Here is a 25,967-nt window from a genome sequence, read left to right as displayed (position 1 = left end):
CATGCACTTCCTCTCATATAAATCAATCTTCAGAAAAAAAAAAAAAAGACCAGGAGACTTGGGTCTAAGTGGAGGCCCTATGTTTTCACTAGCATGTGACATGGGGCTTTTTGGAAACCACAGATCTGACTCCCCTACTTGATACCTTTATGGAAAAAAGTCCTTGAGTGAATCTAGCCCTGGAAAGATCATTGTCGCTCCAGGCATCTCCCTACCTGAACTCTACTTCCTTCCCCTTTGGTCTCAGGGCCTTTGCATGGCTACAACCCTGATAAACACTTCTTCTCTCAACCACCCAGCTGATCTTCCCTCAAACTCAGGTGCTTTTGTCCTCCGGGTCCCCAATAACCCCCAGGCTGGGCCTTATTGCGTTCCCAGAGTACCCTGTGGTTCCATCATTATCGCCCTGACCTACTCTGGATTTGTGTTTATCTCAAGGAGGGCATGGATGGGAGCTGTCCTGGTCATTGCTGAAACCAAGGACGTAAGTCCTGTCCAACTGTCACGTCTCTGATTTTGCCCCGAGCTACAGCCACAGCGTGGAGAAGATGAGGGGATCTCTGCCCGGGGAGGCTGGGTGTCTCTGCTGGCCGGCCTCTTGCTCTGCTGCCTCCCAGTGGCTCCCCAGGGAAGCGAGGCTGAGGCTGGAGGCCAGGTGGTGTGGCTTTGGCAGGACCCTGTTGAACTGAGGCCAAGAAGTGTGTCGGCTCCAGCCTGGCCAGCAGTGATTCATAGCAGGCATCAGCCCAGCCCCAGGAGGTGGATGGGAATGGTGGCCTCACTTTCCCCTTAAGGACTGTGGCTCAGAGTTGATATCTACTGTTGCCAGGCCCATATGGGGATCCCAAGGGACTTTGGGCCCAGCCCCACCCTAAGGAGCCCCCATCCTCAGGGCCAGACACAGATGCCCGCCTGGACTTTTCGGATGCGAATCAGAGTACAAACTGTGCCTCTTTTGCTCTGGACCCTCTCGTGGGTCCCCCAGGGCCTTCTTAATAAAACCCACACTTTTTTAAAAAAGATTTTTATTTATTTATTTTACACAGAGAAAACACAGCAGGGGGAGTGGCAGGCAGAGGGAGAGGGAGAAGCAGGCTCACTGTGCAGGGGGCCCCATGCGGGGCTCCATCCCAGGACCCTGGCTGGGATCATGACCTGAGCCCAAGGCAGGCGCTTAACGACGGAGTCACCCAGGAGCCACAAAACCCAAGCTCTTGGGACCTCTCTGAGGTCCCACCTATTCAGTACTCTGCCTCCTGGCTCTCTTGTCCCTTGCCTCCAACCACACCAGCCTCCACATTCCCTAATTGTGCCCAACTTCCTCTCACCTTGGGCCCTTTGCCTGTGCTGTGTCCTCCACTCGGGATGTCCCCCCCGCCCCCCAGCTCTCCTATGACTCCCCTTCTCCTCCTATGGAACTCAGCCCGTCTACCCCTTCTTTGATTCCCGCCTAGCCATTTCACACCCCCAAATTCTTTGCGTTGTGTGTGTCCCCAGGCCCAGATCAGGTCCCACTACCAAGTTAGGTGTTCAGAGGTACCCGGCAGGTGCGGTCAGCAGAGCACATGACTCTGGATTGTGCAGCCATAAGTTCGAGCCCCGTATTGAGTGTAGAGATTACTTAAAAGTAAAATCTTTTAAAAAAGACAAAAACAAAAAGTGAGGTGTTCAACAAATACCTCGAGACACATGTAGGGAAAGAATTTGGGGCCCCCTCTCTGCTCAGAGCCCTAATTTTCCGTTCAGGACAGGCAGGTAGTAGGAAGCAACCGCCATGACCATCAGTGCTGATCTAGGCCCTGCCCCCCATGTTGGGTCAGCCTTCTAGAACCCCCATCCCCCAGGAGCTGATAGGGATTGGCTGGAACTTAGCTGTGAGTCACAAAGCCATTGTGGCACCAGGGCCCCAAGGCTGGTCATTCAGGCTGGTGGGTTCAGCTTCAGGGGCAGGTGAGTGGGGCTGGTGGAGGGTTTGGTGGGGGGTACACGGAGACTGGGCTGTTCTCCTCTGGCCCCCAGCATCCTCAGAGCCCCCTTGGGCCCTCCAGGCCACTTCAAGGAGTGGGTCAGCTTTTCAGCCCCTCAGAGCAGGGGCACTTGGGGCTCCCCAAAACCTGAGGGTGTGTTTGTCCATCTGGGATCCCAGCCTGGGGAGCCTGTGATATTTCCTTGGGAGGCTGGGAAAGTGGTCTTAGCTACTGTGACAAGGAAACCGAGACTCAGAAGGCTTTACTCAAAATTGCCAAGCCAGCCACTCGGTTTACATGTCTGGGGGCCCCTATGCCTTTTTCGTGTCCCCTGTAATCACATTCCTTTCACTCTGCTGTCTGTTCGCTCATTCTGGTTGAGTTCGTTGAAAGGACTGAACCACAGTCTGGGATAGGCCACTTCAGATCCTGAGGCTGTTCTCTCTAAGATCTGAAGCTTGGATGGTACTCATCCATCCATCCATCCATCCATCCATCCATCCATCCAACCATCCATCCATCTGTTCACTCATCCATCTATCCATCCGTCCATCCATCCACCCACTCATCCATCCACCCATGCATCTACCAATAAACATCTATTGAACATCTATTGTGTGTACTGTTCTAGGCACTGGAGATTCAACAGCAAACAAAAGAGACAGACATCCCTACCCACGTCCTACCATAGTTCAATGGGGGAGACAAATCAGAAATAAAGTAGTAAGAAATAGGGGCATCTGGGTGGCTCAGTGGGTTAAAGCCTCTGTCTTCAGCTCAGGTCATGATCCCAGGGTCCTGGGATCAAATCCTGCATAGGGCTTTCTGCTCAGCAGGAGCCTGCTTCCTCCTCTCTCTCTGCCTGCTGCTCTGCCTACTTGTGATCTCTCTCTGTCAAATAAATAAATAAAATCTTTTTTAAAAAAGTAAGAAATATGATATGTGGCTTCTCTGGGCCTCAGGTTCCTCCTCTGTGAAATGGGGACAATGACTGCCTACCTCCGGGAGAACCAGCCTCAGGCCCACTTGCTGTTATGATTCAGTTCACACTGATGCGTGTTCTGAATGAGCCCAGCCCATTTGGGGTTTGGGGTGAAGACAAGGCAGGGCAGGACATTCAGGCCGTCACGTAGGTGAAGCTAGAAGGCTTATCGTGAAAGGAGGCAGCACATGGGTCTTTGAAAACAAATCTATTTTGATCATCTTTTTTTTTTTAAAGATTTCATTTATTTATTTGACAGACAGAGATCACAAGTAGGCAGAGAGGCAGGCAGTGAGAGAGAGGAGGAAGCAGGCTTTCTGCTAAGCAGAGAGTCCGATGTGGGGCTCGATCCCAGGACCCTGAGATCATGACCTGAACCGAAGGCAGAGGCTTTAACCCACTGAGCCACCCAAGCGCCCCTATTTTGATCATCTTTGCCTTGAAGTGTTTAGTCTATTATCACGTCAATCACTGATGTGGTTGGATTTAGATCTTCCGTCAGTGGGCATTTGGATGGTTTCTGGTTTGGGGTGAGTACCAACACTTGTAACTCTTGAGTGTAAATATCAGGGTGGAATTAACAAGTTGCCTCCAAGATAGTGACAATTTCCCCAGTTGGTCATGATACGTCCACTTTTCAATTTTAACTATTTTTGTGGATCTGGACACCATTTCTAATGGCTGGATAGCATACCACTGTATGAATGTTCTGTTTAATTTAAGCCACTGTGCATTTGAGTTGTTTTCAGTTTTTACTCTTCATAAACAGTACAGTGATGAACATCTTTGAATATCCTCCTTTAAGCACGTATAACTGGTCCCCTAGCAATCACCTTTTCGGTGATTTCTAGGTGTTTTGCTTTTACATACAAAAGAACACAAGGGTAAACTTCTTTGTACATTCACCTTTGTGGACTTAAAAGTTTTTAGTTTTTGTTTTGAGATGTTAGGGTTTCTTTGTTCTTGTTTTTGTTTCTCTCTTAACATCTCTTCTCCCATTGGTCTTGAGGACAGAGCCAGCCAAAGGCAGTGTTGCTGCATGTTGCATGGGATGAAGGGCTGAATGAAGGCTGCATCCTCTTGCAAGCTGGCCTCTGAGATTGTACCTTCTCCTCCTGCTCCTCCTCCAACTCTATGGCCCTCCAAGGTATGAAGATGTCTGGGAAAGAAATAGGCTGTTTCAGCCAGAAAGGGGGTGGGGGTGGGGGTGGGGCTTCTGCCCAACAAGCATGTTATGCTCTAGGTGACATATCAGGGCTGTTTGGCAGTGCCCCAGTTCCCTCCGAACCAAGGTGCTTCTAGAAACCACAGTCACTCCCTCATTCTTCTACCCATCCATCTGCCAGTGATGTACCTGTCATCTCTCAGTCCTCCAGCATCCGTGCACGGATCATCCAGCACACATCAATCATCCGTTGATCTCTACACCAAATCCTTCAGCTCTCTCCATTCACATACTCCTTTATGGACTCAGATCTCATCCGTCCTCTACGCACTCGTCTGTCCATCCATCCATTCCTCCCTCCAGTCCCCCTCCCTCCCATTCATCCATCCACTCATTCATTCATTGATCCATCCATCCACCCGTCCGTGTGTCCATTTCCTTATTCATTGATCTGCTCATCAATTCATTCACCAACCCCATCTACCTACTTAGTCTTCCACACAGCCCTTTACCCATCTTCCCAGCCCATCTACCATTCATTTATCCAGATTAATCCATTCATCTGTCTATCCACCCAGCTCGGCCACACATTTATGAAGTTAGACGCCCACCCAGCACGTACTTGTTCCCAGCCCGGAACCAGGCCCTATGACTGAGATGGGGACAAGGAAATGACTCAGGCCTGGTTCCTGCCCTCTAGGAAATCACAGTAAATGGGGAGAGACACACACGCGCGCATACACACACACACACACACACACACACACACAAATAGGAAATTTCCCAAATAGTGCGATCCGTGCTATATTCACAGTACGCTCCAGATACAAAGGAAATTCAAAAAGAAGGTGGTTGGCTGTTCAGCTGAGAAGGCGCACTGTGGCCAACGTCGGAGTGGCCACAGGATCATGAGGGAGACATAGGTGCCGAAGGCCACCTGGACAGGTGGCTGGGAGAGGGCGGGACCTGTAAAGGTGAGGAGGAAGATTACGAGCCATCAGGAACGAGGAGCTGTAGGTCCCCGGAGTGCTTGCTCCAGCCAGGAGCCCTCTCGTCTGTACGATTCCCCTCCTTGTCCCCCTCCATGCCACTCCCTGCAGACAGAGCTGATTCGCGCAGGAACCCAGACAATGCAGGAAGCAGCACAGCTACCGTCGTCACCCAGCGGGCAGAGCCTCTACCAGCCCCAGTCCGTCTCCAGTCTCCAAGACAAAGCAGGGACACTGAGTCCGCAGCCTCAGCCTGAGCCAGTTGCATCCAGGGAGACCCTTCTGCAACAGCATGACAAGGACGTGACGGTGCCTCGTCACATCCCACGTCTGCGGGCTGTGGTTGAGAGCCAGGCCTTCAAGAATGTGCTGGTGGACGAGATGGACATGATGCTGTCCCGGGCGGCCACCCTCATCCAAGCCAACTGGAGGGGCTACCGGCTCCGGCAGAAGCTGATCTCCCAGATGAAGGCCGCGAAGGCCATCCAGGAGGCCTGGCGACGCTTCAACACCAGGCGGCTCCTCCGTTCTGGCAAGCCCGTGGAAAAGAAAGTGAGTGAGGAAGAGGGTGACATCCCTTACCATGCCCCCCAGCAGGTGCGCTTCCAGCCTCCAGGAGAGGTCAAGCCTCCCGTGGCCCAGCCAGTCATGGTGAGCAAGGAGACCCAGTTCCCTTCCTCCGACAGCCTGGACACCTGCACCCACCAGCTGTCCCTGCCTCAGGCCCGGGGTGCTCCCCAGCCTGGTATGCAGGCGCCTGGCTCCACTGGGGGCCCCAGCGTCACCTTCCTGCCCCACCAGACCATTGCCATCAGACTGCCATGTCCCGTGAATCTAGACGCAAAGTGCCACCCGTGCCTGATGACGAGAACTGTCAGAAATGCTTGCCTTGTCCACGTAGAAGGGGACATAGTGAAGACCAAGCAAGTAACCACCAGAGCCAACAAGGCAGGTGCCCCGGGGCCAACCCCATGTGGGAGGTATGCCCAGGCAGTTCACGGGTCCCTCAAGACACAGACCCAGGGCCACGTGGAGACAGACGTCCTCAAAGCCCCACCCCATACAGACCCAGCCCTTGTGATAAATAAGACCACGCCCCAGATGTATCCGGCGGCCACGATGACCAAGACCCCGCCCCAGCCATGTGTGGTGCCCACGGTGACAATAGCCAAGACCCCACCCCAGGTATACCCAGCAGCCCGGATGACTAAGACTCCAACCCAGATGAACCCAGTGGCTGCCGTGACCAGGACCCTACCCCAGCCGTATCCTGCTGTCCCGATGCCCAAAAGCCCACTCCAGTCGTGCCTGGCGGCCATGATGAGCAAGACCCTGCCGCCACCGTGCTCCGCGCCCACGGTAACAATAACCAAGGCCTCACCCCAGACTTACCCGGTGGCCCCAATGGCCAAGAGCCCACCCCAGACGTGCCCGGTGGCTGCGATAGCCAAGACTTCACCCCAGACATCCCAGCCAGGCACCATGACCAAGACCCCACTTCGGTCTGGCCTGGGGGGCATGGCGAACAAGACCCCACCCCAGCCATGCCCAGTAGCCCCGATGTCCAAGACCCTCACCCAGATGCGACCCACAGCCTCAATGACCAACGCTTCACCCCAGACACGACCAGCAGCCATGATGGCCAAGATCTCACCACAGATATGCCTTTTGGCCTCTCTGATCAAGCCCCCAACCCAAACACGGCCCGTGGCCGCCATGGGCAAGGCTCTACCCCAGACGTGCCCAGTGTCCGCCATGGCCAAGACTCCGGCCCAGATGCGCCCGGCAGCCCCGATGACCAAGACCCTGCTGCAGACATGTCCAGCCGCTGCCATGGCCAAGACTCCATCTCAGATGCTCCCGGGGGCCTCCGTGACCAAGACCCCTCCCCAGACGCGTCTGGCAGCCATGGTCACCAAAACCCCAGCCCAATTTCGCTCCATGGCCGCCATCCTCAAGACCCTGTGCCTGCCACCTTCAGCAGCCGGAAATCTGAAGTCTTCACCTCCGGCAACTGCGGCAGCTGGGATTTCCAATGCCTCATCCCACACGTGTCTGAACGGACCGAAGGCCAAGGTTGTGGTGAACGCCAAGCAGACCGCCGGGATGGTCCGGGGCTCTTCTCACTCCTACCTGGCTGAGGGAAAGGTCAAATACTTTAACGCACAACATCTGGGGGCTGGGGCCCCCAAGGCTCCAGCCAGGCCTCCTTTGGAAGCTGAAAGAATGAAGGCCTTTTCCAAGAAGCAGGTGAAAATAGAAACAGTGTCCAGTTCCAGTGTGGCCATCGAAATGTCCCAGGCTTCCCCCTGGGTGAAAATGGCCGAGGACAGGAACAAGTCCTCGTTACAGACACGCCCAAGGGCAGACGTTGTGAAGGTTCAGTCCCAGGTGTACGTGCCCATGGAAACGGCCGTGGTCCTGCCTGGGGCACAGTTGGCCCCGTGTCCGGCCAAGGTCCCACCCCAGACACATCTGGAGACCTGTCTGGCCCGAGGGCCGCCCCAGGAGCAGCTGGTCACCTGTGCGACAACAGCCTCATCCCAGGGGCAGCTGCTGGCCGAACTGACGGCAGCTGTGCCCCAGGCGCACCCGGGCACGTGTCTGTCCAAGACCCTGTCCCAGGCCCATCCGCCCACCAAGCTGACCCCAACTCAGGCTCAGGCGCACCCGGGCACGTGTCTGTCCAAGACCCTGTCCCAGGCCCATCCGCCTGCCAAGCTAACCAAGACCCTGTCCTTTGCACATCTGGGCACGTGTCTGACCAAGGCACAGTCCCAGGCGCATCTGGCCAGCAGAGTGATAAAGGTCCAGTCCAAAGCACATCTGCCCACCGAGCTGACCAAGACGCAGTCCCAGGCCCAGCTGGTCATGGAGACAGCCAAGTGCCTCTACGCAGCCCAGCACTCGGCCGAGCTCAGCGTCAAGACCCAGTCGCAGCCACTCCTGGCCGGGTTCAAGGTCTCCACTCAGCCCTGCAAGCATACTGGTGCCCTTGGCAATCTGCCCGGAGCCAAACCAGAAGACAGACTGACCCAGATCCAGCCCCACAGCTATGTGCAGGGCAAAGGCACCCAGGGCCCAAGCCAGGGGCCCTGCGAGACCCAGAGCATGCTGGTGCCTCTGGCGGCCTCTGATGGACACCCCACCTGTAACATTGAATCCTGGGGTGACAGTGGGACCACCCGGGCCCAGTCACCGATGCCTGGCCCAGCCACACCCTGTGCAGAAGAGCTGGCTGCCTCCCAGCTGGCCTCCCTGTGCGCCGAGCTGGCCGCCGAGCTGGGATCCCAGGAGGACCTCCGCGCCCTATTGGCCAAAGCCCTCTCCCAGGGGCAAGTGAGGGCAGCCCTGAACCAGGCCCTGTCCAAGAAAGTCCTGGGCTCCACGATGGCCAAGGCCCTGCCCCAGGGCAAGCTGGGAACGGCGCTGATGAAAGTGCTCTCCTGGGGTGAGCTGGGCCTTGCGCTGTCCCGCACCCTCTCCCCTGGTGAGCCGCGGGCAGAACTCACCAAGGCCAAGCAGGGTAAGCTGGCGGATGTGCTCAGCAAGGCCCTGACAGAGGAGGAGTGGGCTGCTCTGAGCCAGGCCCTGTGTCAGGGGGAGCTGGGTGCTGTCCTCAGCCAGTCTTTGTCTCAGGCAGCCCTGAGGACTGGCGTCGTCCTCCCCAAGGCCGCCTTGAAAACAGCAGGAAGCAGGATGACTGTGACTCCGGCCCCCGTGGAGGTGGACTGCAGGGGCAACCCAGCGGCCGCATGGGGGTCCGCCCTAGACCCCGTGAGACCACAGCCCAGCAAGGTCAGGGTTCCCCAGGACGGGGCCTGGGAGGGCTTCTTCACAGGCTGGCCTGCTGGCTTCTTGGAAGAGATGGGGGATGGGGCCATGCTCGGGGGGTCACCCTGCTCACCGGTGGTCTCTGTGGGTGCCTCCTTGGCTAGTAGAGTGATCTCTGCCATTCATCAGCATCCCCTGATCGCTGCCCTGGACCCCAGCAGGGGCGGCTGCTCAGACCTACATCTGAGCCCTGCAGTCAGTGAGGAAAACGTGCGCCTGTCCCCAGGGGCCAGTGAATTAGCATTAGATCTCAACCCCGTGGAGAGTGACACGGGCCCCAGCTTACCCAAGCCACCCCACCTGCAGCCGCCCCCCAGTCTGTGGCAGCCGCTTATTGCCAATGGTGTGGGCCCGAGCACCAGCCAGCAGTCGGTGGTGACTGGTGGCACAGCCCCGAGCTCCCATAGTCCACATGCGGTCAGCAGGGTGGCCCCGCATCCGTGGGCGTCGCCAGGGGAGGGCCGGGCGGCCTCGGGTGCGCGTGTCGGGGCAGCGGGTCAGGGGAGCGCCGCACACTCCCACCAGTGCGCCGCTGCCTATGGGGGATCTGTTTGTTGGTGTCAGTACCCCGGGGTCAACAAGGTGCCCTCCAGCATGTACCGAGCTTCTACCAAAGCTCCCCGACAGCCATCCGTGCTCCAAGAGGAGACCATGCAGAAAACACAGTCCCCAAATCACAAACGGGCCTCCGTAGACACTAGGGAGAGGATCAAAAAGGCCACCCCAGGTGCACTGAGGGGTGCCAGTGGGAGCAAAGTGTCCCTAAGCCAACCCCAGACCCCCAAGACCAGTGACGTAATCCTGGGTCTCTTGCCCAACTCCATGGCTCCTGGTCATCGCTGGGCGTTCAAGACTCAGGTGGAGGCCGGCATGTCCCCAGCCTCCCCAGGGAGCAGGTCGGCACGCACCCTTTCCCACACAGCCATCCCCAGGCAGGAGAGGACTCGAACCCTGGGTGCCAGTGCCGGGGCGCGCTGCGCTCCGGAGCAAGGGACTGGCCATATACTCAGTGAAGTGACCGGTTTGGCCCAGAGTCCAGACAATGACATGGCTGGAAGCCTGTCCCAGGGCTCCACAGACTGCGGCCCAAACGTGAGTAATTCCCAGAGCTCGTTGCCTAGCGGCAGCTCGCTCAGCCCCTCTGCTATGTCTGTGGCTAGTCTGACGGCCATGGACCTGGTGGAGGAGGAGTCCTGGGACGCCAGCTTTGACACCGCCCTCTCTGGCGAGGCTGTGGGGAGTCCCCAGGGGCCTAGAGACAGGGAAAAAACCGAGAGAGGAAGCCGGGGACATGCGTCTCCAAACCTCTACCCCCAGCCCTCTGCAGGCTCAGAGCTGATACCCATTCTGCACCATAGTTCAGTGTCTGGCCGCATGACCTTGAGTGTCCACTGGGGCTCAGATGATCAGGAGGAGAGGGACGCGTCCTCAGGCCAAAGCTCCATGGGTCTGACGGAAACATTGCCCCAGAAATCCTACAGGATGGGACTGACCAGAAGTTTGTCCTTGGATAATGTGGTTCCCACCGTGTATCAGCAGCCATCTGCGGCCTCCAGGCTGACCTCAAGCCTATCGCAGCCATTGGTAGTTAGTAAGGTGACCCCAAACCCAGGCCAGCCATCTGTGGTCAGTAAGGTCACCACCAACCCATCTGAATTATCGATGGCCAGTAAGGTCGTCCCCAGCCTAACTGAGCCATCCGTGTGTAGTACGGTGAATCTCGGCCTGGAGCAGAAATCTTGGACGAGTCGGATGAATCCCAGCCTCACCCAGCCATATATGACCGGCGGCGTAGCCGCAAACCTAGTCCAGCCATCTGTGACCGGTGAGGTAGCTCCCAGCCTAGCCCAGCCATCAGGGACCCATGGGTTAGCCCCCAACCTAGCCCAGACATCTATGACCAGTGCGTTAGCTCCCAGCCTAACCCAGCCACCTGTGATTGGTAGCGTAGCTCCCAACCTAGCCCAGGCATCTATGACTGGTGGGGTGGACCCTAGCCTAGCCCGACCATCTGTGACTGGTGGGGTACCCTCCAGCCTAGCCCAGGCATCTCTGACTGGTGTGGTGGCCCCCAGCCTAACACGAGCATCTGTGACCAGTGGGGTGTCCCCCAGCCTAGCCCGGGCATCTGTGACCGGTGCCGTTGTCTCCAACCTATCCCGGCCATCTGTGGCAGGTGGGGTGGCCTCCAGCCTAGCCCAGGCATCCATGACCAGTGGGGTGGCCCCCAGCCTAACCCGGCCATCAGGGACCAGTGGGGTGGCCCTCAGCCTACCCCAGGCATCTATGACTGGTGCGGTGGCCCCTAGCCTAGCCCAGCTATCTGTGACCAGGGGGATGGCTCCTAGCCTAACCTGGCCATCTGTGACCGGTGGGTTGGCCCCCAGCCTAGCCCAGGCGTCTATGACCAGTGGGGTGGCCTCTAGCCCAGCCCAGCCACCTGTGACCAGTGTGGTGGCCCCCAGCCTAGCTCAGGTGTCTATGACCAGTGAGGTGGTCCCCAGCTTAGCACAGGTATCTGTGCCCAGTGGGGTGGCATCCAGCCTAGCCCAAGCATCTGTGACCGGTGGGGTGGCCCCTAGCTTAGCCTGGCCATCTGTGACAGGTGGGCTGGTCCCCAGGCTAGCAGGGGTATCCGTGACCAGTGGGGTGGCCCCCAGCCAAGCCCAGACATCTATGACCGGTGGGGTGTCCCCCAGCCTAGCCCAGGCATCTATGACCAGTGCGGTGTCCCCCAGCCTAGTCCAGGCATCTGACACCGGTGGGGTGTCCCCCAGGCTAGCCCAGGCATCTATGACCGGTGGGGTGGCCCCCAGCTTAGCCCAGGCATCTATGACCGGTGGGGTGGCCCCCAGGCTAGCCCAGATATCTATGACCGGTGGAGTGTCCCCCAGCCTAGCCCAGGCATCTATGACCGGTGCGGTGTCCCCCAGCCTAGCCCAGGCATCTATGACCAGTGGGGAGGGCCCCAGGTTAGCCCAGGCATCTATGACCGGTGGGGTGTCCCCCAGCCTAGACCAGGCATCTATGACCAGTGGGATGGCCCCCAGCCAAGCCCAGGCATCTATGACCGGTGGGGTGTCCCCCAGCTTAGCCCAGGCATCTATGGCCAGTGGGGTGTCCCCCAGGCTAGCCCAGACATCTATGACCGGTGGCGTATCCCCCAGCCTAGCCCAGACATCTATGACCGGTGCGGTGTCCTCCAGCCTAGCCCGGGCATCTGTGACCGGTGGGGGGGGCCCCAGGTTAGCCCAGGCATCTATGACCGGTGGGGTGTCCCCCAGCCTAGCCCAGATATCTATGACCGGTGGGGTGTCCCCCAGCCTAGCCCAGGCATCCACGACTGGTGGGGTGTCTCCCAGCCTAGCCCAGGCATCTGTGACTGGTGGGGTGTCCCCCAGACTAGCCCAGGCATCTATGACCGGTGGGGTGTCCCCCAGCCTAGCCCAGGCATCCATGACCGGTGGAGTGGCCCCTAGCTTAGCCTGGCCATCAGTGACCAGTGTGGTGTCCCCCAGACTAGCCCAGGCATCTGTGACTGGTGGGGTGTCCCCCAGCCTAGCCCAGGCATCTGTGACCGGTGGGGTGTCTCCCAGCCTAACCCGGGCATCTGTGACTGGTGGGGTGTCCCCCAGCCTAGCCCAGGCATCTATGACCAGTGGGGTGTCTCCCAGACTAGCCCAGGCATCTGTGACCGGTGGGGTGGCCCCTAGCTTAGCCCGGCCATCAGTGACCAGTGTGGTGTCCCCCAGCCTAGCCCAGGCATCTGTGACCAATGGGGTGGCCCCCAGCCTAGCCCAGCCATCAGTGACCGGTGGGGTGGCCACCAGCCTGGCTCAGACATCTGTGACCGGTGGGGTGGCCCCCAGCCTAGCCCAAGCATCTATGACAGGTGGGGTGTCCCCAAGCCTAGCCCAGGCATCTATGACCGGTAGGGTGGCCCCTAGCTTAGCCCGGCCATCAGTGACCAGTGTGGTGTCCCCCAGACTAGCCCAGGCATCTGTGACTGGTGGGGTGTCCCCCAGCCTAGCCCAGGCATCTGTGACCGGTGGGGTGTCTCCCAGCCTAGCCCGGGCATCTATGACCGGTGGGGTGTCTCCCAGACTAGCCCAGGCATCTATGACCGGTGGGGTGGCCCCTAGCTTAGCCTGGCCATCAGTGACCAGTGTGGTGTCCCCCAGCCTAGCCCAGGCATCTGTGACCGGTGGGGTGTCCCCCAGCCTAGCCCAGGTATCTATGACCGGTGGGGTGGCCCCTAGCTTAGCCCAGCCATCAGTGACCAGTGTGGTGTCCCCTAGCCTAGCCCAGGCATCTATGACCGGTGGGGTGGCCCCTAGCTTAGCCCAGCCATCAGTGACCAGTGTGTCCCCCAGCCTAGCCCAGACATCTGTGACCGGGGGGGTGGTTCCCAGCCTAGCCCAGGCATCTGTGGCTGGTGGGGTGTCCCCAAGCCTGGCTCGGACATCTGTGACCGGTGGGATGTCCCCCAGCCTAGCCCAGGCATCTGTGACTGGTGGGGTGTCCCCCAGCCTGGCTCGGACATCTGTGACCGGTGGGGTGCCCCCCAGCCTAGCCCAGGCATCTATGACCAGTGGGGTAGCCCCAAGCCTAGCCCAGGCATCTATGACCGGTGGGGTGGCCCCTAGCTTAGCCTGGCCATCAGTGACCAGTGTGGTGTCCCCCAGACTAGCCCAGGCATCTGTGACTGGTGGGGTGTCCCCCAGCTTAGCCCAGGCCTCTGTGACCGGTGGGGTGTCCCCCAGCCTAGCCCAGCCATCTATGACCGGTGGGGTGTCCCCCAGCTTAGCCCAGGCATCTGTGACCGGTGGGGTGTCCCCCAGCCTAGCCCAGGCATCTATGACCGGTGGGGTGGCCCCTAGCTTAGCCTGGCCATCAGTGACCAGTGTGGTGTCCCCCAGACTAGCCCGGGCATCTGTGACTGGTGGGGTGGCCCCCAGCCTAGCCCAGGCATCTGTGACCCGTGGAGTGTCCCCCAGCCTAGCCCAGGCATCTTTGACGAATGGGGTGGCCCCCAGCCTAGCCCGGCCATCCTTGTCCAGTGGGGTAACGCCCAGCCTAGCTAAGCCATTTGTGGCCAATGCGATGACCCCCAGCTTTACTAAGCCATCTATGACTGATGGGGAGGGTCCCACTGTAGCGCAGCCATCAGTGACTGGTGGGGTGACCCCCAGCCTAGCCCCAGCACCAGGGGCCTGTGTAGTGGCCCCCAGCCTACACCAGCCATCAGTGACCAGTGGAGTTGCTCCCAGCCTAGGCCAGCCATCAGTGGCCTGTGTGGTGGTCTCCAGCCTAGACCCACCACCTATGACTGATGGGGTGGCCCCCAGCCTAGCTCAGCCCTTTGTGGCCAATCGGGGGCCCCTCAGCCTCTTCCAGCCATCAGTAATTGCTGATACCAGTCGTGCAGCTGGTCAATCAGGTTGGGCCCCTAAGGTGGGTTCAAATCTACCGTCAAGGGTGAGTGCAGTGGCCCCCAGTCGGGGTCATCCATTGGTCACTGAAGTCCCTTTGAGTTCATCATATTCTTATGCCACTAGCAGCACGAGCCGAGACCTGAGCCAGTCACCTGTGGCCACCAGCATGGCCCCCTGTCAGGATCCCGGAACGGTTGGTGGGGTAGCCTCGAATCCCCAGGCCCCTGAGTTCAGCCAGGTGTCGCTGACGTGTCATCAGCCACTCGGAGTCAGCAGGGGGCACCCAAGCGTCACTGAACATTCTGCTCTCCCTCTCTCAGCCCCAAATCTCTTCCAGGCATCTGGGGCTAGTGGCGAGGACTCTTGTCTAGACCAGGGAACAAATCCATGTCCTGGGGCTCTGTTCCCGGGTGTGGCTACAGTCATCGGTCCGGGCACTATGGCTGCTGGCATGTTCCCAAATATGTCTCGAGGGACCCTGGCTGCTGGTATGTTCCCGAGTATGTCTCCAGGGTCTCTGTCTCCGGGCATGACAGGGAGTGTGTGCCAGAGAAGTGTGGCGACTGGTATGGGTCCAAACCAGTTTCAGGGGGCCAGTGGCGTGGATCCCCATGCATCTCCGGCCTCTGGGGCAGGTGCCCCTTTGATTCATGAGCAAGCCTCAGAGGTGGGCCCTGGTTTCTCTCGGGCTTCAGTGCCCAACAGACTGGGTACGAGTCCGATCAAGTTTTCTCGGGCTGACGCAGGCCCCAGCATGTCTCAGGTCAATGTTGATCTTCCAATATCTTTGAACCAGCAGCATCCTTCTGTGACCACAATCGTGGCACCCGGTTATGAACAAGCAAATGATTTCAGTCAGGAGCCCGTAGTGGACACAGCTAGTGGCCTGGTGCCAGGTTCTGTACCCAGTAGGATGACCACAGCCATGGCCCCAGGTACCGTGGCCAGTGGTGTGGACCCCAGGCTTGCCCCAGGATCTGTGATCCGGGGCATGGGCCAGAGCCTGCCTCCGGGGTCTGTGATCAGTGGTGTGCCTCCCTACCTTCCGCCCAGTTTTGTGGTCAGTGGTGTGCCTCAGAACCTTCCTGAAGGGTCTGTGATCTATGGTATCAGCCATAGCCTTCCCCCAGGATCTGTGATCAGCGGCATGGGCCAGGGTCTTCCTCCAGATCCCGTGGCCAGTGCTGTGGCCCAGAACTTTCCTCCAGGTTCTGTGGCTAGTGGGGTGGCCCCTAGTCTGATTGCAACATCTGGGGCTGGCGGGAAGGGACAAAGCTTTGTAAGACCCTCATTTAGTTTCACTGTACCAAGCCTGATCTCGGGTTCAGTGGCGGGTGGGATGGTCCCAGGTGTGTCTCCCAGGCCTGTGACCTCTACTGTGGTTCCAGCTGTAGATTCTGGGGAACTGAATCAGGGCCTGATTCTGGAGTCCACGAATAATGTAGCTGGCCTGCCGTCCACCATGGGAAATGTGGCCCAGAGCCTTCCCCAGGGGTCCATGTTGATCGGGATCACTCCCCGTCCTTACCATGGAGCCCCGGCTAGGGAAGGGTCTATAGCCCCCTTCCAGGGATCCCATGTCGCTGGCCTAGCTCAGCTGCATCCCCGGTCCTTGGAAGCTAGTGGCACAACCAGGAGAGTACACCGGGCGCCCACGGTTCTACAAAGGGCCACCCAGTTGAGCCACGCTCTGGAGATGATGTCATTTGAGACCACAGATGACCAGGTCACGAGGAAGCCAGAGAACCTGAGCCAGGCTCTGTCCCAGGTGTCCGTATCCAGTGCGGAGTCCATGGTCCTTGATGCAACCCCATGGATGCCGCAGGATCCCCTGTCAGCTGACGCCAGCCACAGCCAGCAATTCTTTCCCGACGGCCAAAGGCTGTTGTTGGAGCTGGTTCCCAGCCAGACCAAGTCTCTGACCAGTGGCATGGCTCCTGTCCTGCCCCAGTCCCTGAGTTTTGCCAAGCCCTTGATGGCTGGGAGCACCACCCCAACTCTGCCGCCGAGGTCAGCAACCAGCTGGGGGGCTCCCAGTTCCCACTTTGTGACTGCTAGCGCGGCTTCCAGTGTGCACATAGAGTCTGTCAAGGCTGTTGGGGCCCCCTTGGCTCGACGGGCATCGGTGGCTCACATTGTGCCCCAGAGCCCCTCGGTGACTCACGTTGTGCCCCAGGGCCATCCCCACAAGATGGGGGCTTCTCCCATAGCCTCAGCGTCCCCCAAGCTGGCCCAAAGCTGTTCTAGGGTCTCCAGTGTTCACCCAGGGTCTGTAGTGGGCATGGGGACCCCAAGCGCTTCCCAGAGATCAGGGACCACCTACAAGGCCTCTCATGTGCTGTATCCACCCACGGTTGGCGGGGTGGGATCTGGTGGCTTCCAGGTAGACGCGCTCCCCAGGGCCCACCAGAAGCCAGCACCTGGGGACCTGGCTCAGAGCAACCACAAATGTCTTGGCTCTAGAAAATCCTATAGGTCCGTGCATGGTTATCTTGTCTCAGACATGCTAGACAGTAATGTCGCCAGGGTGGTGCCCTTGTACGACGTGCAGGAGCAGGTCCCCAGGTCCTCTCAGGAGAGTCCCGGGCACGCCGAGAGCACCCCGCCAGCCGTGACACCTATCATCCGCACCATGGATATGGCCCCCAATGTGGCCGCCCCTAGGCTGCACCCAGGGTTTCGCAGGGTGTCTCTGGGCTATGAGTCTTCACCTGATGGTTCCCGGAGGCCCCTTTTTATCCCGGAGTCAACGCCAGGCTCCTGGGATTTCCAGAGCGCCGTGGCTCCCGCAGGCTGTCGGAGGGTGTCCCTGACTCCCACTGTACTCCAGGGCCCTGTGGACGCCGGCACAGCTGGTGGCCAAGCGTGGAACTCTGCCGCCGTCCCCAGTGGAGCGGCCGGGCCCATGACCAGCGCCGTGGCCCCTGGCGGCGCGTGGGATCTGGCCAGGGCTTCGGGGCCCTGGGACACCGTGGGCAGAGAGGCAGCGGTGGACCCCGGACGGTCGGGGGAACAGGTGGCGTCACTGCAGGCTGTGGAGAAGGTCGTCACCCGTGCCGTGGTCACCATCCAGGCGCGCGCCCGTGGCTACCTGGTACGCCGAACCATCAGGGTGTGGCACCAGTGGGCTGTCGTCATCCAGGCCGCCTGGCGCGGCTACCGTGTGCGGCGGGACTTGGCCCGGCTCTCTCAAGCGGCCACCACCATCCAGGCCACGTGGCGAGGCTTCCGCACCCGCCAGATAGAGACCCAGCTGCAGTTGCTCCCCGGTGTGTGGACCAAGGCGGACGGCAGGACCAAGTCCACATCGGACCACCGCTGTTTCCAGTCCTGCCAGCCGCACGTCTGTCCCTTCTGCCAGTCCCTGAGCCCCCAGCTGGGGAGCCCGCCCAGCGTGGTGATGCTTGTGGGCTCCAGCCCCCGCACGTGCCACACGTGCGGTCACACCCTGCCCACTCGGGTGGTGCACGGCATGGGTCGGGGCTCCAAGGCCCAAGCCGGCATGCCATGGGGCTGCGACACCCCAATGGCCTCCCAGAGCCCCCAAGAGTCCCATCGCCAGAATAAGGCAGCCACGGCCATCCAGGCAGCCTGGAGGGGCTTTGCCGTGCGCCGCCAGCTGAGGCAGCAGCAGATGGCCGCAAGGATGCTTCAGGCCAACTGGCGCGGCCATCACACCCGGGTCTCCCTCACTCCAGATGCACTCTTGGGAGCAGCAGCGTGGGACAACCCAGAGGACATGCAGTGGCCGGGCGTCTAGGACATTGGCTAACTGGCGGACGGCAGGGGGGACGCCCGGGGAGGGGCAGTGTGGCTCTCTGGGTCTAACGAATAAAACCCTCCACAGCCTGGGTCTTGGTCCAACTGTGCTCATGGGGGTGTCTTGGGCCTGGTTTGGGGAGCGTGGGGTGGAATTCGGGAGGGTCTGGAACAGCCTGGATGGGAGCCTCCAACCAGGCACTTGATACATGGGGGTCTATGGCTGAGATGGGGACCCTAAGCCCTTTTCTGGAGGTCAGGGCCGAACGTGGGACCCCACCTAGGTTGCTGTCTCTATCCACGCTAGTAGGGTCCTGTCAGTTCCAGATGGAAGCTGTTCCCAGCACATTCCAGAAGCCAGTGTCTGGGGACCTGGCCTGGAATGGCTACCATGAGTTCGTTGGCCCTAGAAAATCCTACAGGTGCATGCCTCGTTCAGGAAATGCTAGGGGGTTCCAGCCACTTCCTCATTTGGGAGGTGTACCCTGCCTTTCTCTCTCACCGCCCACCCACCCCCCCCTCCGATCTAGGGGAGATCAAGGCAGACACAGATATAGCCAGCCTGTAGGGGCACGAACAGGGCAGAGAGGGAGGGAGGGAGAGGAGGGTAGCCTGGGGAGAGGAGGGGAAGAAGGGGGGAAGAAATGGATGGCGGCATGGGTTTGGGGCAGCTGTGGAGGGGGCCACAGAGTGGAGGGGAAGGGGAACTGGGGGTGGCAGGCAGTGCCTTGAGGGGAGAGGGAGAGTTTGAGGGCTTCAGAGTCATGGTCTAGGTGAGGTTTTTAGGAGAGGTAGGGGGTTCCAGGTGGAGAGGGCGGCAGGAGAGGGCATCGGGGCACCAAGGTGAGCACTAAGTGGCAGTGCGGGCACCCCCCTCCCCCCCCCCCCCCCCCCGCTTCCCCGCCCCCAGGGCTTGAGTCTGGAGGCCCCACCAGGGCGCAATCCTGCGGGCCACCAGCAGGGTGTGCCTGCACCTGCGCGGGCAGGTGTTGGACTGCAGGCACCCGGCCGCACACCTGTGCCGACCCCGCCTTCAGCCCTCCCTGTCCCAGAATGGCAGCCTCCCAGCTGCCTCTTCCACTTCTGCTGCTGGCTCTGGTGCTGCTGTCCGGGAATTTCTCTTCACTGCTGCATGGGAAGGTAAGAACAGGAGGACGCCTGGCTTCCGGGAAGCTGGAGCGGGGCACGTGGCTGAGCTCCACACCTACCTGGCTTCTGCACGCCTCCCTCAGGCCACACTGGTCAGCCTGCCCCTCCTCTTGTCTTCCCTGTAACCCCCCCCCAAACCCAGAGGGCCGCTCCTCTCCGAAGCAAAGTGGGGCACTGGTGACAAGAGCTGGAGCGCCACCACACCTGTAGCCCCCAGCCCCGGCCCCGAGACTGCCGATTCTGCAATCCCAGCGGGAGCTGGACCAGCCAGCGGCTAGGAGGGCTCCACACCCAGTCCGAGGTTTTGTTTCAAACTTCAGTTTCTTGTAGCCCACCCCCACAGGGAGAGGAGTGAGGACCCCGCGGCCGTGGTGGAGTTGGGGGGGGGGGAACACAAGGGCTCACTTCCTGGTCACTTATGCTATTTATGGCTCCCAGGAGACATTCTTGGCACCTGGCTTAATTTCCCTTTGCCGCCCTGTAAGACAGTTCCCAGACTGCAGGAGTTGAACTTGGATCCTTCTCCCCGAGTTCTCCGTCTCCCACCAAGTCATTGCTCTCTCTGGGCCCATCCCCCAGCCCCAAACCTGGACTCTTCTGAGTTGGGGGCCACCATGCATGGGACTCCCCCTGCAGGCAAGAGCTGCGTTCCAAAGACCCCGCACTTCCCTCTTCAGGGGGGAGCTCGGGAAACAGGCTTAGGCAAGACGAGTCGCCCATCTGTGCCAGCCCCAGATTGGAACCCGCTGACTTGGCTCTCGCCAGCTTCCTGGTCTAGGACTCTCGGGGCAAAGCGAACTCCCGGTACAGCGCATGGAAAGGACCCCACTTCACCTTCTGGTCGAGTCTCCCGCAGCCCATAAGCACCTGTCTACTGGCATCCCGCAGAGATGGTGTCCCCCGCACCCTCGCCTCCTCTCTCAAGGCCCACTGCTGTGCTTCCGTTCACTTTAAAAGTTTGGCTCCCCGAGGGTCCTGGGTTGGCTGGGGGTCCACCGTGGCCCTGAGTCGTCTTCTGATTTCAGCAGAAATTCCTCAGTGGTGGGAAGCAGTTTGGGGAGGCTGGCCTCTTTGTCCCTGACTCCTCGGGGGCCCTTAGGGGCCCTCTTCCCACCTTCCCAGTCACCTGGGGCCAGACTCTCTACCCTCCTGAGCCTCAGTTCCCCATCTGAAAAATGAAAATGACATCAGGCCAGTGCACGATGCCTCTTCGAGATTTCCTGGTCTTGAGCCTGGGAGCCTGGGAGACGGGACAGAGAACTGGGGTGGGGGTGGGGGGTTGTCAGTGCGTACACCCAGCTCCCTCCCGGGTTGAGCCCTGAATGTTACTTCCTCATTTTTGCTACCTGGGGTTAGGCAAGAGGGGCAGCAGAGTTTTGCCCAGGCCAGAGTGGATGGGGTGGGGCAGGGAGTGGCTGACGAACGAGCTGGCAAACTGTTAAAGAACCCAGAACTGGGAAGTCATTGTGGGAGGTGGCCCACAAAACCTTCACCCACCCTGTCTAGCTCCGGGGGTCAGTGCCTGGGGTGGGGTAGGAGCCAGGGAGCGGCTGGAACAAAGTAGGGTCGATTTCCAGAGACCCAATCCACTGATTCTTCCCAGAGCCCAGGACTCCGAGCCAGGCCCTTATTTAAGGCTCTGAGTTTAGCCCTGGAGACCTTCCAGGTACCTAGCAAAGAAAATTAGGAGCTGATTCTCCCCGGGAGCTCAGAACTGGATCTGTACAGCTGAGTGTCACTGGGCACCCATGGGGCACCAGAACTGTGTGAGCGCTCAGAGGCTCTGATTTACCACGATGTCCATTTTACAGACAAACAGAGTCTCCAAAGGTTTAAAAGAGTTCCCTGGGATGGTGGGCAGCTGCTGACTGGCTCAGTTGGTGGAGGTTGGGAATCTTGATCTCACGGTCATGCGTTCAAGTCCCACATGGAGGGTAGAGTTTGCTGAATTGAAAGAAAGAAAGAAAGGAAGGAAGAAAGAGCTCTCCAGTATGCTGCCTGGGTTCAGAGGGCCTCTAGAATCCTAAAGCAAGGTTGGGGGCTGGGAGGATCTGGCCTGGAACTCTTGGCTGTGGGACTTCAGACAGGGTGCCTTGCTTTCCCACTGAGCACTCATGGTGGTGCACTAAATCTCGGTCTTGCTGAGCGGCAGGTGTTTACTATCTGGGATAATAAGGAAATTGACAGCCAGAGAGGCGCTGGGGCTGGGGCCTCCCCCCTCATCCCTAACCATCCCCTCCCCTCTAGGTGAGTGGCATTTTCCTTCCAAGTGTTATTTTTTGGGGGGCTTCTGCGAGCAGGATAGAGAAGCCAGCTTCCGCGCTACAGCCCCCCACCCCCGCCCAAGTTCAGTGGAAACCTCCACCAACCACTTCAGCCCCCTGAGTTCAGAGACAGGCTCTACCATCTACCCCAGAACCCTGAGTTTAGAGGCAGGCTTATTAAAACACAAAGTCCAATAGAGTAAATTTGAAGATCTAAATGGCTTTATTCAATGATTCACAAATTGGGCAGGGGCCCATCTTAACAGAAAGGAGCTCTGAGGAGCTGTACAAAATGGAAGCCTTTTATAGGCAGAAGGGGGAAGGGAAAGGAAGTTTCTGGCAAACGGTGGATTGTTTCAAGCAGGTGTACCTTCCTAGCGGGGGAAAGCAGAGGAGAGGGAGTCTATCAGGCAGATTATCTCCCAAATCCTGACTGGGTCATTCAGATTGACGGGCTAGAGGTCACACGTCAGTGAGAGGGGTGGACACTGCAATTAGATCAGATAGTAAGTCTTGGTTTGCTGATGTGGGGCTTAGCACAAGTGACTCCATTTTGAACCTGTTTCTTTTTTAACAGACTCAACTGACCAGAGCCCATAGGTCAGGGGAAAACTACTCGAACCCCCACAACTCTTTAAGTTCAGAGACACCGCCCCTCACCCAACCCAACTCCAGCACCAACTCCACAAATTCAGGGCTGATGTCTGCCTCCACACAACCCACTCACTCGAGTCCTGTCTCCCCCGGTTCAGAGCTTACCCCTACCTCCCACTCCGGCCCCCCAAGTTCCTCCACCCTGACCCTGCCTTGGAGCTCCACTTCTCCCAGCCCCAGAACAGAGCCCTCCTCCATGCCCTCAGCGACCAGTGATGAGACCTCCGTGACCAAAGACCCTGGTGAGTACCAAGAGGTTTGGGGGTTGGAGAAATGGTTGGGCGTACCAGGCTGCAGTTCTGAGATTGGCCACTAGGGGGAGACACAGACCGGAGAATATGTGGAGAAGGGCTTCTCTCCAGTCTCTACCAGGTCTCACCTAAGCCCTTTCAGACCTTCATCCTACGCACATTTATTAAGCACCTAGTGTGTATCACCAGGTACTGTGAGCGATAGCTTTGTCGGAAGACAGATTACAAGTAAATTATGTATTTGTTTATAAAATAACAAAATAAACAGGATAAGGGGCCAGAATGCCAATATAAGTAGATTGAATTTTTAAAAAAATATTTTTTAAACCTTTATTTACTAAGTAATCTCTACCTGCACATGGGGCTTGACTCACAACCCCAAGATCAAGAGGTGCATGGTAGGACTGACTTTTTTTTTTTTTGAAAGATGTTCATTTATTTATTGGGGGAGAGAGAAAGAGCCCAAGCAGAGGGAGAAGCAGGCTCCCTGCTGAGCGAGGAGCTTGATTCGGGACTCAATCCTGGGTTCATGACCTGAGCCAAAGGCAGACACTTAACTGACTGAGCCACCCGGGAACCCCTAGGATTGAAATTTTTAAAGAATGGTCAGCAAATGTCTCAGTTTGAAGGAGGTGAAGAAGGGAGTCACACAGGTATCTAGCAGGAGAGCAGTCCAGGCACAGCCCATCAAAATGTCCTGAGGTCAGACTGTGCCTGGCAGATCTGGGGGAGATCGAAGAGGCTGGAACGGGTGGGTGGGGTGGATGAGTGGGTTACGAGTGGATGGGGGGCAGCCAGGGTAGAGTAGTTGCAGAGTGTGACCACACAGGGCCCCCAGGGGTTCAGCAGAAGCCAAGTATTATTAGGGAGTTTAGAAAATCTGTCCTTCCAAATAATACGTCATCTCCAAAATGTCCAAAGAACAGTGTGAACACAAGTCACAGGATGCAAACTGCCTTCCCGAAGTGTCAATTTTTACATGTATCCTCAGAGCATTTTTGCATTTGGAAATAGAATTCTAGATTCGATTTTTCTCACTTTGCAAGAACCCCTGCGAGTGGCCAGTGAGGGCAGCGAAAACACAGAGCACTGAACGAATTCCTTACAGATGGATGATATTCACAAGGAAAAGGACAAAGCTACTTTAAAAAAATTTTTTTTCACAGCACCAGCAGGAGGGAAAGGCGAGCACAGCTTCCTGGGAAAGGACTCAAAAAAAGCTCCGGGCCCTGGTGGGTGTTTCAGTCTTGGGAGGGGTGGGGTCCATTGCTGACTCCGCCTCCTCCCTTCAGCTCCAGGTGACTCTGGGGCTCCTGAGTTGCACAGGAACCCCGGCGTGGTGGTGGCTGTGTGTCTGCTGGTGTCTGTTTTGCTCATCGGGTCTGTGCTGATGGCAGTGAAGTGCCGCCACCGGGGTGTGTCTGAGTTCTAGAAGCTGGATGACGTCTCCATGATGAGGTGGGGGCTGGGCTAGAGGGATCGCCTTCCCAAGTTCCTGCTGTAAACCCTGCTGGCGCCTGAATGTCTTGTGTGTGTCCCTCCTCTAGGGAGTTGTGAACCGAACGTCATCTTCAGCCTGTTGCCCACCAGAGTGATCTCCATGGTGCTGAGAGAGAAGGGGGCTTGGATGGGGCAGGAGCACCTGTGGAGGGGCTATGCTTGCCAGAATAAAGCCCGTACCATTCCTCTGTGGCCTCCCAAGTCATGGGCTCCTGTGACAAATGTTTCTGGGTGTCTACTTTGTGCTGGTGTCATAGTGGGAACCGTTTCTCCACCCTCATGGGGCCCACGGTCTCAAAGGTGGGGATGGACAATAGCCAGGGGATCAAATGGCATCATTTCGGATGGAACAGAGGGTCGTGGAGTCACAGATTGGGGTTTACAGATTTGGGATTTGGGGTGGCCAAATCCCAAGGGCCCACGTGTCCAGGTTTTCTGAGAGGGCAGGGAGGTCTCTCTGGGAAGGTGATATTTATCCAAGACCTGAAAGGTGGGAAGGAGCCACCCTGGAGAAAGATAGGAGCGCGTCCCAGGAAGCAGAGCCTGACAGCAAGTGTAAAGGAAAGCTAGGAGGGTGTCCCAGGAAGCAGAGCCTGACAGCAAGTGTAAAGGCCCTGTGGTAGGAAGAACTTGAGATGTTTGGGAAACAACAAATAAATGAGTGGAGTCAGAGTAGGGTGAGTGATTGGTGACTGTGGGGGGCTACGTTGACTGTGGGAAAGAGCGTGGGTTTTAGCTCAAATGTCAAAGGGTAGTGTCCAGCCAGCAAATTCCACAATCTAGTAGATCTTTCTTCAAGTGTTCAGGAGGGCAAATCAGCAGGGGGAGAAGGCAGTACAGGAGGCAGGGAAAGCACCAGAAGCCTACAGAGAACAGGGAGTCAAAATGGCTCCTCCACCTTGTCTCAGTCCTGTTTCCCAGGGTCTGAGCCTGGGTCCCCCACCTTCTCCCCTCCCATCGCATAGGAAGGAAACTAGTGCAGGGAGGGGCAGGCCTTTGCCTGGGTTAGCGGGTTCTTCCTGCTTCCCACCCACCCTGTCCCCCTGGAACCTTCCAGGCTTCTCCAGTGGAGTGGGACATGGAGGCTCCAGGCTGTGCCTTGGCCAGGACTCTGGCCGGAACTGCCCCTTCAAAGCTGGGTTTACCGTTCCTTGAAATGGGTGGTGACAGAGGTGGGGGGGAGTCAAGGTCACACAGCACATGGGGATGAAGCCTGTTGGGGTGGGAGAGGTCATGCTCCAGTGATTTTCGGGGGCAGAGGGATGGCGGGGCCTCCCGGGCAGGCAGCCATTCCAGTGAAACATTAACTTTCAGTAGCTCCCAAGGGGTCAGAGCCACATAACCCCTTTCCTCTGGTCACAGGACCCCCACCCCCGACCCCCTATCCCCTGTGGTTCCAATCGAGGCTGTTTGTGAGGACTGCATTGACCAGAGAGGGTCATCTACCTGCCTAGGATGGCACAGCATGGTGACCAACTTTCCTGGAGCCTCCAGAGACCCCAGACGGCCCCCCCTGAACTCCTGAGGCCACACCTCATGGGTTGTCCTATGAAGCACCTGTCCCAGACCCTGAGCTGATAAAATCTTTCCGTTCTTACCTCAAATTTGCACCTCCCTCTGTCTCCCTCTCTCTCTCTTTGTGTCTCTCCATGTCTCTCCCTTTCTCTCTCTTTCTCTTTGGCTCTTCGTGTTTCCACCTCTCTCTCTCTTACAAGCACAGGGAACATTTAAACGTAACACCTGCCCACCCTGAGCCTCCCTCCCCTCTCACACACACACGCTCCGTCACACTCCCTGCCGCTCTCCCACCCATGTAGGGGACACACGTCCACCCTCCCCATCACTCTGAACTAGGGGTGCTATGTGGGTGTGTCCTGTCCGAGCCTGGCACTCAGGTAGTTAAGGGGCTCCACGGGGGGGCGGCTGGGGGGGACTTTGGGCCACCCACTTGGGCAGGTCTAGTCCTCCCCTCCTCCGCTCCCAGGGAGGTCACGGGACTCAGACCGGACTCAGCGGTG

General features: G+C 58.4%; 2 protein-coding genes across 3 annotated transcripts; both read left to right on the top strand.

Annotated features, from left to right (window-relative positions):
- The first annotated feature begins 1,412 nt into the window (after positions 1–1,412).
- IQCN (IQ motif containing N) lies at positions 1,413–18,175 on the top strand. The gene is made up of 3 exons (XM_045989956.1): positions 1,413–1,426; positions 5,343–8,901; positions 17,203–18,175. The coding sequence occupies exons 1-3, from the start codon at positions 1,413–1,415 to the stop codon at positions 18,130–18,132; spliced, it is 4,503 nt and encodes a 1,500-aa protein (XP_045845912.1). The 3' UTR covers positions 18,133–18,175.
- Positions 18,176–19,094: 919 nt separating this feature from the next.
- LOC123932647 (non-specific lipid transfer protein GPI-anchored 23) lies at positions 19,095–24,175 on the top strand. Of its 2 annotated transcripts, XM_045991110.1 has the most exons (4): positions 19,102–19,271; positions 22,122–22,440; positions 23,742–23,907; positions 23,997–24,175. In XM_045991110.1, exons 1-3 carry the CDS (start codon positions 19,185–19,187, stop codon positions 23,879–23,881), a joined length of 546 nt encoding a protein of 181 aa, XP_045847066.1. In that variant the 5' UTR covers positions 19,102–19,184; the 3' UTR covers positions 23,882–23,907; positions 23,997–24,175. The 2 variants fall into 2 exon arrangements, with proteins under 2 accessions (XP_045847067.1, XP_045847066.1); XM_045991111.1 differs by lacking the exon at positions 23,997–24,175 and having other exon boundaries at positions 19,095–19,271; positions 23,616–23,752.
- Positions 24,176–25,967: the final 1,792 nt, after the last annotated feature.

The sequence above is a fragment of the Meles meles genome, chromosome 20 (assembly GCF_922984935.1).
Source record: "Meles meles chromosome 20, mMelMel3.1 paternal haplotype, whole genome shotgun sequence".
NCBI lineage: Eukaryota > Metazoa > Chordata > Mammalia > Carnivora > Mustelidae > Meles > Meles meles.
The sequence above is the reverse complement of the archived record's forward strand: the minus strand, read 5'-3'. Positions and strand labels throughout refer to the sequence as shown.